Source organism: Tenrec ecaudatus, chromosome 7 (genome assembly GCF_050624435.1).
Source record: "Tenrec ecaudatus isolate mTenEca1 chromosome 7, mTenEca1.hap1, whole genome shotgun sequence".
NCBI lineage: Eukaryota > Metazoa > Chordata > Mammalia > Afrosoricida > Tenrecidae > Tenrec > Tenrec ecaudatus.
The window spans coordinates 30663599-30677661 of record NC_134536.1 but is presented as its reverse complement, the minus strand read 5'-3'; the positions used below and the strand labels follow the sequence as shown (position 1 = coordinate 30677661).

Genomic DNA, 14063 nt, shown 5'->3' with positions numbered 1-14063 from the left:
TCACACCTCTCTGGATCCTTCTCCCTCCACCCCCCAACCCCACCCCAAGACAGACCAAGCTGACTCTCTCCAAACCTAAAGTGTCCATAATCTGAGGGGACTTCAAAAATGAAAACATAGGGACACTTTTCAGAGCCCTCTATGAAATGATGGCGAGGAGCCTGGTCCTGCCATAGTGACAGTTGGGCTGGTAACTGCCAGGCTAGTGGTTCAAAACACCCGCCACTCCTGGGAGAAAGATGAGGCTCTCAACTCCCTTAGAGAGGTACAGTCTCAGAAACCCACAGGGGCAGTTCTTCCCTGTCTTGGAACAGCAGTTCTCAACCTGCGAGTCGAGACCCCTTTGGGGGTCAAACGACCCTTTCACAGGGGTCGCCCAATTCATAACCGTGGCAAAATGACAGTGATGAGGTCGCAACGAAAACAATTTTATGGTTGGGGGTCACCACCACATGATGAACTGTATGAAGGGTCACAGCATTAGGGAAGGTGAGAACCACTGTCTTAGAGGGTCGCTATGAGTCGGAATCAACTCTATGGCAGTGAGTTATTGTCTGGTGGAGGATGCTATTTGATGCTAAGAATTTCTTGTTATGACAGAAATTTCTTTGAAGAAATGCACATATACCTATACTTGGAAAAAGCCATTTGAGTGCAAACAATAGAGTATTACTGAAGGGCATGTAAAAGTGATGGGTTAGTCAAAGAGTGGGCCGCTGAAAAATCAAGGTTGTGTTGGAAAAATGATTGTCCTAGAGACAACAGAGCCACATGCAGGCATCCGAGAGCCTGTCACTGGGAAGGACAGCCTTCGCTGTGGGCATGGAGGCCCAGGGTTGAGGAGTGGGGACGCGAGCAGGCTGGAGCTGTCACTTTCCGACAGCTGTCCCTGAAGCACGGCTGGCTGCTTGGGACTTTTGGGGGAACCTATGTGCTGTCACTAGTGAAAGGCATTCTGAATGAAATGAAAATTTTATTTTTATTGAACTAGTAGGACACGTATGTTCCAAGAAGGCTCTGGTCTTTAGGTGGCCCTAAGTACCAAGGATGAGGCCTATTTTGTCAGCTTCTCCAGTTTGACCCCACCAGGTGGCAGCAGGTGCCAAATGTAGGATAGTGGCTTCCCAATGAACCCGGACCCACTTCTGCTGAGTCAGTTCCAACTCATGATGGACCTTATAGGGCGGAGTAGATCTGCCCCGTGGGATTTCTGAGGCTTTGTAAACCTTTATAAGAACAACCTTATTTTATGCTGTAGAACCGCTGGTGGGTTTGAACCCCTGACCTTGCTGTTAGCTGTCCACTTCTTACCCAACAGCACCATCAGGTGTCCCAGGGTTTCCAAAGCTGTACATTCTTGATGGAACTAGGCTGCCACTGCACTCTCCAGTGAAGTGACTGGTGGGTTTGAACTGCTGGCTTTTCGGTTAGCAGCCAAGCAGTAAAGCACTGTGCTGCCAGCCATCCATTCGTTAACCCTCAACCCACAAAACAAATCCACTCCCATCAGATTGATTGCAACACACAGTGACAACATAACACTGACTCTGAAGGTTTCTTGAACTGTAACTCTCGGTGGGTATAGACAAGCTGATTTCTGTCCTATGGAGTGGCTGGTGGGTTTGAACCACTGACTTTGATGTTAGCAACCATCACTTCTCCCAGTGTGCCACCAGGTCTCCTAGATTAATTGGAGGCGGCTGCTGTGTGTCCCAGGCCAAAAGAGTTAAGTAGGGACCTCATGATCGCTTATCCATAAAAAAATCACTACCATGGGATTGATGCATCCAGTGGAAGAGAGGATGGGTCAGAAAATACTTACGCATCTCTTTAGCCCTAAGATTATATAACTCTGAAATTTAGTCTCCTTAAGCTGGGGTGAATGAGCAAGGACAGCTCTAGAGAATGACTTTTTTAGCTCTTGTATTTGTGAAGCACCTTCTAAGAGCACTGTTCTAAGGGCTTCACCTGAATCTTCTCGTCTCTGCTTGAAGCTGAGGAACTGGGGCACAGAGAGGTCAGGGAGCTGTAAGGGCCGAGGCTGGTTGGTAGCCAGGCAGTCTTGATTCCAGGGCTAGCCTCCTAGGGAGCTCACCGGACAGGGACTACGTGGTGACGGTCTTCCTGAACACAAAGTCACATGGCTGTGACCCACTGGTTACTGGCTAGGCTGTAATTCTTGGTACCAAACAAGTTGGACTTCTGATTCGGTCTGTAATGTTTTATAATTCAGGCAATTATTCTCCAAAGAGATCACCCGTGTGAATTGATGCACTTACTGATTCATTTGTATGTGCGCCCCCAATGACGTTTATTTTATGCAAATTTAACATCATTAATTAAAGAACACTTTCTAGCCCTCCTCCTGGTGAAGATCCACACCACTAACTCCCACTTACCATTCATATTCCTATATAAAATAAGTATATCTCTAAGGCAAGAAGTTCCACTTTAAATGATAGCCTATGTTTGATGACTAAGAGTCTGTTGGGCCGCATTTATCTGCTCCCAAAGGAGCCTTCTGTGTTTGGTGACCAACCCTGCTGGAGTGGCCAAACCTCACGCCTCCCTACTTCAGTGTAGTTTTGTAAACACACCGTGCTAGCTTTTCTGTACAGTAACATGTTAAAATGATAATAAAATCGACATAGCCAGAATGTAGGAAAGTACCTCCCGAGGGAGCGACCAGTCGGCAAACGGACTCAGGCGGGGCTGGCTAGGCTGATGCTCTCAAATGCGCCCAGTTAAAACGTGGATTCTGTCCTCTTCACCTCAGGGTCCCCTTTCTCCCTCTTCTTCCTGAAATTACACACTAAAGTTTGGGGTTTTTTCCAGCCCTAAATCGATCAACCCAATGATATTTGTCATGACAATGCGTCAGTTGTTTTAATTAAGTACATCACATTGAACAGAAAATACTCCTTATTTCCACATTTAAGAATGTTCCTTCTCCACAAAAATGCGTGCCCAGATGTGTTTTTGATGCTAAGCCTAGAGTGGATGCTCTGAGGCACTCCTTGCTCCCAGTGTGGCTCCAGCCAGAAACTTCCCGCTCATCTGCGGTCTTGCCCTTGGTCTGTTCAGTTTCGGTCAGCTCTTCCTGGCACCATCTTTGTCCTCCACCTGCTACCCCTCTTCCCCCAAACTCTGCCCCCTTGAGGCCCTCCTGCAGGATACTTCCCATCGCGCTCTTACCTTAATGAACACGTTTCTCTAGAGTTTTCCCATCGCCTCCTTGGTTGTGTGGAGGTAGCTCAGGAACCATGAAAGAGAAGTAAGTTGAACAGCTTCCGCCTCCCACTGGACTTCCCAGAGAGCCATTCACACAGGCCTCTGCTGGTTTCCAAAAGACTGTGTATGCCGTTGTTTGAGAAGTCTGAAAGCAGTGCATCTCAGCACAGGGCCTGCTCCATCCCTCCCTCATCATAACTGATCAAACCATTGTGATCCAGGGGATTTGCATGGGCCGAATTTCCAGAAGCCCAGACTCAGGTCTTCCTACTCTGTCTTAACTTGAAAGCTCCACTGAAGCCTGTTCTGCATCTTAAGCAGCACACAGCACCTGTGGACAGGTGCGTGGTGATGGTACATGATGTACAAGGGTCAGGAATCAAACATGAAAAGTGGGAATCCTACTACTACACCATCACTACCCTCAGGTGACACTGACCCCACCCCCCCTAAAAATCTTGTGTTCCCATCTCACAAGCCACCGAAATGTTCCTCTTCATTAAGTCATGAGGGAGTTGCCACTAGGTTCCAGGGACAGGAGTGGGGCTGGGATGCCGTAGCAGCAAGCACGGTCCTTCAGGGCCCGTCGGTGAACTCCTCTTCCCAAAACCCCACCCCGCCACTCAGGCTTCTCCGTGCTCCACGTTTCTGCCGAGAACACATCAGGGCCCTGTGTTCACAGAATGACCATTCTAGGGAGTTCACATTCAAATGGAAATGAATTACTGTTAAGGGCTGTCAATGGACATGGGCGATAGGCGAGGGCAGTGGTTCTCAACCTGAGGGTTGCGACCCCTTTGGGGGTCAAACGACCCTTTCACACGGGTCACCCGATTCATAACAGCAAAATGACAGTGATGACGTAGCAATGAAAATGCTAAGTTCGGGGGGGTCACCACAAGGAACTGTATGAAAGGGTCACCGCATTAGGAAGGTTGAGAACACCGGTTTGAGGTTGATGGAACTTTCCTGGTGGACGCGTGATCAACGGAGTGGAGGTGAGGTTCATTGGCATGACTTAGAAGCTGGGTTGAGAAGTGAGGTTACTGATGCGCAGGGATCATGGATTGGTGTCTTAATTACCTGGTGCTGGATGGCTTGACCAAGCAAACCATTCTCTCCAGTATAGGAGGCTAGATGCCTGAACTCAGGGCCGCAGCTCTTAGAAAAGACTCTCCTTACTGTCAGTTCTGAGGGGAGGTCTGTGTGTCTCTGTGAGCCCTGTGTTCCTCACCGAGCTCCGCATGTGCTGGCTTCAGCATTCTCCTGGGTCTAGGAGGCTCACTGAAACTCTGGGTAAGAAGAATACACTCTGTTCCCACCTCTTTCTTGGTGGGCCCGAAGTCCCCTTTTCTCTCATTTCTCTCCCCATCTCTTGTAAGACGAAATGTGAGGCCAACCACACCCCAAGAAAAGGCTCTGTTACCATATCAGGGCTGTGCCCCGATGGAAACTGTCACATCCCACTCAAATCCCCTTACAACGGACTGGCTGGTCCGATCAGACGGCACCGTGGAGTGTGGCCAGTCCTCACCTAGCTGTCAAACCACCAACAATCATGCTGCTGTTGATGTTAGGTGCCAATTGGTGACGACCCCGCGTGACCGTATGCACAACAGAAGAAAATACTGCCCAGTCCTGGGCCAACCTCATCATTGTCAACCCATCTCATTGAGACTCATGGCCCAGCCACATGGACACATACTGGAGGAGTGGGGGGAGACATAATTCAACCCATGGCAATTGGTTCGGATGGTTGCTTACTAGCTGGGGTGCCAGTACGGGCGTTTCTGGAATCTGAAGAGGTGGCAGACACCCCACGGAGATGGGCCACTCTTGTTCACCTTGAAGAACAGTACCAAGCACACAGCTGGCAGGGGTGCGATTCACCACCAGACTCCAGCTGTCCCTTTCTCAGAGCCCACGTCAGACAGAGAGAAGACACGCTGTTCCCGGTGAGTACCTAGCCCATGACCAAACAGGACCTCACCATTTCTGCCCAACTTGGGACCCTTGTCATACTACTCTGTTCCAGAGCAACCAGTGGGCTGCCAGAGATGTAAACATAGATGACAATCTAAGAACTCCCCTGCCCAGCCCTGCGGTCACAACACTCACAACACTGTCTTCGAACTCTTCAGCTCCTATCTCCCTGTCAAACTGACACCGGTGGCAGCAGAGTGGCCAGAACACAGGGGTTGCAACAAGGCAGGGTCGCTCACTGCCTGGCTGCTGCAGAGGCTCCCACGCCTGTCAGAGGTGGCGTGCCGACTGCATGTGCGCAAGGAGGCCGCCCAATGATGAAGAGCTATCATGATACCGCTTCCACCATACACATCTGGCTAGACCGGAGGATGGACACTGGTACAGATAGGAACTGGGAACCCAGGACAGATGAATCCTTTAGGACCAGTGGTGAGAGTGGCGATACTGGGAGGGTGGAGGGAGGGTGGGGTAGAAAGAGGGAGCCAATTACAAGATCTACACATAACCTCCGCCCTGGGGGATGGACAACAGAAAAGTGGGTGAAGGGAATGGGTAAGATATGACAAAATAATTTATAAATCATCAAGGATTCATGAGGAAGGGGGGAGCGGGAAGGGGGAAATGAGCTGATACCAAGGGCTCAAGCAGAAAGCAAATGTTTTGAGAATGAGGATGGCAACAAATGTACAAATATGCTCGACACAATGGATGTATGTAGGGATTGTGATAAGTTGTATGAGCCCCAATAAAATGATTTAAAAAAATGGCCTGGCAATGGCTGGGGGGGATCCAGTGTTCCACATGTAAGAGGCATGTGTCTCCATGAAAAGAAGGAATTGAGCAGTTGCCTTGATGGCCTGCAAGGAGATCATGAAAACCTGAGGTCAAGTAATTATTTAGAACAAAATAGGAGAGTCCATCCCTTTGGTGATCTCAGCAAGAAGTACTCCGCTCACGCAGTAGGCAACCGGAAACTGGAGGCCGAGCACAGGATTTGAAATAGTAGCTATCTTGGAAAGCCAAATTAAACCAGGTATTTCCAACAAACCGAAGTCACTGTCATAAATTCCGATAGTGACCCTGTAGGACAGAGCAGAACTATCCCTGTGAGTTTCTGAGACTGTAATTCTTTATGAGAGTAGAAAGCCTCATCTTTCTCCCACAGATCCACTGGTGGTTTTGAACTGCTGACCTTGTAGTTAGCAGCCCAACGTGTAACCATTGCACTCCCCAAGGCTCCTTTTAGGTACTTCGCTGCCTCTAAATACTTGCTCTACCTTGCGCCGTCATCCCACTTTGGATGCCTTCCCTGTGCCACGTTTCTCAGCTTGCGAACTCTCCATCTGTAGCTCAGCTACCCTGTGGTCGCTGTCTCCCAGGCAGATGCAATGGAATAACCTGCTTCTCTGAGGATTCATTATCCCACAACCACAGGGAGAGTGGGAAATGCTTCACCCACTGGGTGTGGAGGCAGACAGCCCACGACTACGGACTCTACATGTTACTGATGGACTCCGCTCCTTCCTCCTCCGCCAGCTTTAACACGGCTTCTGGTCTCACTGATGCCCCAAACACATCCAGGTGGTGGTTCCTTCTTGAGCCTCCCGTGCATCTAGGACGAAAGAAGCCACGAGCAGATGGTGTCCATAAAAGGATCCTGGAACTTCAGACTGATGCCTACGTTTTATTTAGCTGAAAGTGTCATGGCTCTCTTAACAACACGGTGCGATGTGAGATGCGTTACTTTGTTGGGCATTGTGACAGATTCAGTTGTGTCCCCTACAGAAGATGCTAAAATCTCACCCCCAGTACCTACTTGGGAAGTCACCAAGTCTACTAGATGGGTTGTCTGTTAACACGAGGTCATACTGGAACGTGCTGGGTCCTAGTTCAACCCAACCCACTGAGCCTTGGCCATGGTTCTATTCCCACTTAGAGCGATTCTTCAGGACAAACTAGAACTGGACCTCAGGGTTTCTTAGATTGTGTCTTTACAGGAACAGATAGCCTCATCTTTCTCCCAGGGAGCAGCAAGTGGGTTTGAACTGCCAACCTTTCAGCTCAATGCTAAAACCCACTTTGCCACCAGTGCTCCCAACGAGTGATGTCCTTATGAGAGAAACAGGCAGAGAAAGAAGGCAGACAGATCGGTGGTAACTGCAAACCGAGGGATGGTTTGGGAAGATCCCCCAGAGCACAGTCCAGCTTCTCCCAGGTTTCAAACGCCTAGCTTCCAGAACTGAGACAGGTCTTCTGTTCTCATAAAGCCACCAACCTTGTGGTACTTTTTGGCAACTCTGGGGAATGAATCCCGGTATCCCCGCCCCTGAACCATTTTCAGACACTCCATTGGAGGAGGAGAATGTGTGTTTCATGGGCGTGCAGCAGGGCCTGCCACAGAGCTGAGTGATCGTCCTGTACATCCACTCGGGCAGGAGGACTCTTCTACACGACAACTCATTACTGGTGTGCCTGTCCCATTAGGTTTGAAGCCCCTTCGTGGTAGCTGAGGTACTTGCTTCCATTTCTGAGCTCCCTCGTTCTCACCTAGCACATGGGAAGTGTTGATAAAAATTTTTTTTTCATTGCTAAGCACATTGTAGCCTACTTGAATCACTGTCCGGTGATACAGTTGGGCCTAGATGGAAGGGAGCGCATTCATAGAAGCAATACAAGATGTCTGGTCATCTGCATTGCCAGGCCGCTAACCCCAAGGTCAGCAACCCACCAGCCGCTCGGTGGGAGAAAGATGCAACTGTTGGTCCCCATGGGCTTTTACCACCCCAGAAACCCTAAGAAGCAGCTCTACTCTGTCCTGTAGGGTCACCGTGAGGCAGAACCAACTCTATGGCAGGGAGTCGGCTGGTCAGTTGGTCTTAAAGTAACAGAATAGCTCATTATAGAAAATAAGACCTCAAGAATCAGGCCCACCATTTTTGATGAGCTCTCCCCTCCCCCAACAACATCCTAGTGTTTTATAAAGGACAAATGCTTGTTTGTGCATCTGATAATGGGACCTCAGCAGTATAAACAAGGAATACACGGAAGCCCCAAACACGTCCCAGCGTTTCATCTGTCTTCCTCGAATTCCCACCACCATCTATGGCTGTGAACCAGACAGAAGCATCGATAACTCCCTGCCTTCCTCTGTCATGGTGATTTCCAAAGGCTGGAAAGCCCCACGGAAGAGCCAGTGGACGTTCTCCATAAAGAGGAGGAGGACAGCTGTCCAGATGGTTTCCAAAAATGGTCACGTGTTTCTCTCCCCAACATCTAGAAGAGATCGGGCAAAAATCATTTAGCCCAGGGACTTCAGTATATGGCTCTCTGGCTCTCAAAAATCCAGAGTATTAGGAGGGGTGTCTCGGCAATCCTAAACTTTTAAAAATACTACACTGTCTGCTAACAGAAGCGAGCTCCCACAGAGGAAAACCACGGACAACACCAGGCAGCCTGTGAGTCCACCCGCCCATCTCCCCTGAGGTCACCTGGGCCGATAAAAGTTCTCCACACGTGGCCTTACCAGAATCATCTATTTGTATTGTATGTTAAGGTTGCAGGGCCTTGCCTTCCTGCTAGTCCACTTCTGAGTGCCATTGGCAGTGAGGTTCTGTCTCCGCACTGGGTCCCCGCCTTCCACAGGCACCTTCTGCTCTCGGTGGGTGTTCTGCTTGTATCCAGCTCAGTACGAAACCCTTCTATCCAAGGAGAGTTGTCTCCTGACTGAAACTGCTACGTGACCCACAAAGAGAAATAGCTCAAATAGTCACTTGCAATTGTTTTATTTCATACAAATTGAAAATGTAATTTTTTTCAAAAAAAACCCACCACGTTTTATGGAATTTCATTCCCCAAAGTTGCCATACCATGTGCTTTTTACCTTGAACTTGGAGAGGGTAATATCCTTGTTCCTAGTTAAAAAAACAAACAAAAAAAGGCCCTTCTGCTTTGGGCTAAATATCAAGTATTACTCCCTGACTGTGTGGGAGACATGTAAAACATACTTTGTCTTTCTTCAGAGAAGTAGCCTTAATTCTTTAGGTCGGTTTTGCCTGAAAGACCTTCTAAAGTACAAATATTCAAAGCTTAATGATATCCACCTTAGGTTACCAGGAGCTGGAGAGGCCAGCTTTTAAACGTTTAATATTTCCACACCCCAAAAGATGCAACTGGCAGATGCTTGAGTTGCATTTAACTCAATGGTAGTTTTAATATCTAGGCAGAGTCACACTGTTGTCATCCTAAGTCCTTCCACAGAAGACAGGAGGCGCAGATTCTGCTGTAGCTGAACTAACAAGAGAAGTGTGTCAAAGTGCAGGAGGGGTTCCTCCAGGGGTATCAAAGGTTAAGGTCCTCGGCTGCTAACGGCAAGGTTGGCGGTTCAAGTCCATGCAGAGGCAACTAGGCGATCTACTTCTAAAAAACCAGCCACAGGAAACCCTGTGGAACAGAGTTGTCCTCTGTCACACGCTGGGTTGTCACGATCTGGAATCGTCTCAGTGGCAATGGTTAACTAGATTAAGTGCAGAAAAATAAGGCTGCTGAGAGGGCCATAATAATACATTCAAATAAATACAGGTTTTCCACCCATGTTCAGTGTTGAGATTCTAGCTGAAGAAGATGAAAGATCACTAAAAACTTTCCTATAAGCAATATTAAAAACACCACACAAACCGGAATGATGCAAAAAAAAATTTTTTTTTTTTAAATCTAAAAGCTCCTTACCCACCAGGGCTAATTCGTTGCCAAGCCCTGCTCGTTTCTGTAAGTTTGTCTAACAACGACTACCCAGCATTTTCTTCAGAGTTCGAGAATATCGATTATGATAAACCGTTCTAAATTAGGTCCTGTGCCTGCAGGCAGTGAAAGGAAAAAACAGAGACAACTTTTTCTCTGGTGTCAACAAAAGGCTATCTCTCTAAAAATTAGTCAACACCCAACCAGTCCAAGTGCTAAGAACTGACCGGATAGAAAGTTCCACTCGGTAGAAAACTGCTGTGACAGGAAAAGCCCCACCCAGAGGTCTGTAGTGCAAGTTGTCCAATTTCATTTTGAAAAATAAGTTTATTTCATAAGCAGGAAACACATTCCAGCAGAGGACCCCAGACTCTGGCCCGCCCTTTGCTGCCTCCCTGCCACTCCCAGGGACACACCATCAATCATTTCAGTTCCCAAAGGTCTCAGCTGCTACTCAGGGAGGAAAGGTCCTTGAAAAAAGTCACCTACATCTCTAAAAACCAGGCTACGAGTCGCCAGGAGGCGGCTGCATGATAGCAGGCACGGGCCAGCGCTGCCCTCAGCACGTTTGTCGTTTTACAAAGAGAAAGAGGGGGGAAACCACAGCCTTGCCTCACCCCAAGAAAACAGTACCAGAACCAGCCAGCTCTTTCCCCACCTCTCGTGACCCGCCTCACTGCTAAAGCACACCTGTGTACTGTGCGCCCTGTGCTGAAACAGCGCACCTACCACCTCTCTGTCCTTGCCTTGTAATGAGTGTGCTAGCTTCCCTGTTACTAAGCAATGACCAGCTAGCTTTAACTCTTTCGTTTCCCTATTTCTGTACATGCTGCTTATGTGTGTGTCTTTTAAATAAGAAACTTGCTAAAAATGCGCACGCACGCACACCCAGCATTAAGCTACCCAAAAAAAAAAAGATCTTCCCCAGGAAGCACTTCCAGAAGTTACGCTTCTACTTGCTTTTAAGCCACAGAGCAAGTGCCAAGTGAGTGTAACCTCACCATCCCTACTCTGCCCTGCAGGCTGCTGGGGCCACTCAGCACAACGGGGCTAGCCCCAGGGCTACCTGAGCAGGCCTGCTCAGGGATGTATGGCTCCTCTCCCCCTTATACCACCAGGAGAGTGACAGTCTGGCTTTTAACTCTCTGCTGCCGGCAGGCCTGCACGCTGGGCTGGTGGGTCCCTGTCCAGGGGGCTGGCCTTCTGGTCTGGGGGCCCTGGGGCTGCCTGTGCCCACATGGAGGTGGCAGGGGCCTCGCCCCTGAGCAGGCTGTCCACGGCCACGTCGCCCCTGGCCACGCCGTCCAGCGACCCCCCCCTCGCCGCTCCCAGCGCACGGCGCGCCCTGCTGTCCGCTGGCTCCGGGGCCTCGCCCTCGCCCTCCGAGATGACGGTCATGGGGCTGCTCTGGAAGCGGTTGCGCAGGCTGTACCTGCTGCTGGCGGCCGAGGGCGGCGTGCGGCTGCGCCCGTACCGCGGGCCCGAGAAGGACAGGCTCCGGGGCATCAGACCCTCGTTCTTCGCCCACTCCTCCTGGGCCCGCCGGCTCTTGTTAGGGGAACAGCTGACCGGGCTCTCAGGGGCATCTGCGGAGGACTCCGACCTGGACCGGTAGAACCTGGGGTCCGTGTTCTTGAGCATCTCGGCCGCTGACATGCGCGCACTCGCGTCTGATCGGCTCCCCTTCTTCAGCAGCAGAGCCTTGAAGTTGTCGCTGCTGGTGCTGCTCTTGCGGATGCTTCTCTGAATGGACCCCACTTGCTTTGGAGAGGCCAGGGTGGGGGCGGCACCGGTGGGTGTGACGGGCGGCGAGGAAGAATGGTTTCGAGAGGGGTCATCCTCGGAATCTTTGCGGCCCAGGACTTTCCGTTTGGATCTGAGATGGGAAAGAACAGGGAAGATAAGGGTTAATTCCCACAGGGCAGGTACAGCCACCTGCTTCTTCTCCACATTCGGGCCACGACCGACCCACGGAAAAGGGAGCCATGGCGGTGCACTGATGACAGCACTTGGTTATCAACCACCAGATCGGAGGTTCCTCCCTGCCAGACCTTCCCTAGAGAAAGCCAGGCCAAGGGCGTCCCTAAAGATTTCTCGCCTTGGAAACCCGCAGGGACAGGTCTACACTACCCTACCCAGGGATCCTCACGGGTCAGAACTGACTGGGCAGGAGTGGGCCTGTTTTTTGTTTTCGATGTACCCCTTCAAGATGGACTTGTTCAATGGGAAATTTCAAACATGCACAATTAGAACAGTTCACCAATGAATGACCCCATCACGTCGATAACCTTTTATGGCCTTGATTTATTCTTTCCTCTCCACCTCCACTGGATTCTTTGGCAACAAATCTCAGCACGTACTTCGGAGAGGCCCCTTCAAGTCACAGAAACCTGGATTCAATCACTACTAGTGCTGTCTCGCGATGCGTTTACTTTCCGGCATAGGGGAATCAGCATACAGCCAATATCCTATCAAATTCAGGAGAATGCAATCCAGAGTTGGACGGTGATGGGCATCACCTCGTGCTTGGTAAACAAGGGGAATCAAATTCTTTTTCCTTGCCAGGAGTCCAAGTGTTGGTGCTGGTTTGCTGCCTCAGCCTATACAGCAAGGCTGAGGCGTGGAGAGGGGCATGCTGGTTGTCCCAGGCTCCCTGCTCCGCGAGGTACCTTCCTGCTTCCCGGAAAAGAGAGCCCACAAGGCTGAGGAAAGGGAATGGGAAGGACTGGGTGTCGAGGTTAAAGGCGGTCACAGCTAAAGTAGCTGCAGCAACATTTTGGTTCTGCCAATGGTTCGGCTTTGTTTGCGACAAGCGCCGCAAGCTGGGATAAGTCAACGACCAACTGACAAACCAGGGAATGAGAAAATCTCAGAACTATAGAGCTGGAAGGGCTTTCAGAATAATCTAGTCCAACCACTTGGGGTGTCAGGGCAGATTATGGCGACCCTTAGGACAGGGAGCCATAGCTTGTTCAGACAAGAGCTAGAACGTTCGTCCATTTGACTGCTTTCCCCTCAGCTCAGCTCATCGTCTTCGTTCTGACTCTTTACTGGTCTATTTTTCTACATGGTTTCTAAATGGTGAGGACGGTCTGACAGCCAAAAGACAAGCCACAGTTACATGTGATTACAGTTGGCGTAGTTTAGCTCTAGCTTTCGGATGATTACAAAAGAGGGCAGAACTTGATAAAAGTGTTGTTATTGCTCCACAGCGCTTGGCCTTTGAAAACGAGAATGAAATCTAAAGATACCAAATTTTGTGCATGCATATTACCACAAAAAGATAAAAAGTGCTTAAACAGTTAACACTGACTTGAACACCATTCCAATAAATATAAAAACTTCGCACCTCAACTGGTGTTCTACATTTTCCATCTGGCTGTAAATCTGAAGTGAACTAATTTGCATGATATAATTTCAAAGCTGTGTTTCAATCTAGATATGCTTTATTTAAAACTGTGCGCTTAGGTGCTGAAGGTCATGAAAACAAAGCACGAAGATATTATACACTCGAGACGGATTTGTGTTGTTCTTGTTACGTGCTGGCGAGTTGGTTATGGCTCATAGTCACCCATGTGCAACAGAAGGTCTCATCTCCCGTGCCATCCTCACCACTGTTCCTAGGCCTGAACTCCCCACCATTGCAGCCCGGTGTCAATCCATCTCATTGAGGGCCTTCCTCTTCTTTGCTGCGCCGCCCCCCCACCCCCACTTTACCAAGCAGGAGGTCCATCTCCAAGGACTGGTCTCTCCCAACATGTCCAAAGTACATGAGACAAAGTCTCACCATGTTTTTAAAACTTATGAATACCGTGGCTAAGCAAACAATGAAAACTCTATGGATAAGGAGGGCCCAATCCACCACTAGTTGTAGGAATGGCACAGGATGGGGCGGGGCTTCATCCCATTGCTCAGTGGGTGAGCATGCGCAAAACACCTAAGTAATGCAAAGGCAGAGTGCCACGTGTCACACCTTACGCCTAGGGCCTTTTCCCCACCAAGGCCGATTTCTGCAGTAGGTCTACTCTTGAGTAGGAAAAACCAAGACATTTCCAGTGTCTTAATAAGGCACGCAAAACAAAATATAGAAGCGACCTTTGGCATATTTT

At 49.5% G+C, this 14063-nt stretch overlaps 1 protein-coding gene across 2 annotated transcripts in view; it reads right to left on the bottom strand.

The window, feature by feature from the left end:
- Window positions 1–9047: 9047 nt before the first annotated feature.
- Window positions 9048–14063, bottom strand: part of NHSL1 (NHS like 1) — a 150248-nt gene continuing 145232 nt past the window's right edge. For both annotated transcript variants that reach the window (XM_075554476.1, XM_075554477.1), the window contains one exon: window positions 9048–11830. In XM_075554476.1, the coding sequence (XP_075410591.1) occupies window positions 11092–11830 (739 nt within the window). In that variant the 3' untranslated portion in view covers window positions 9048–11091. The remainder of the gene's footprint in view (window positions 11831–14063) is intronic.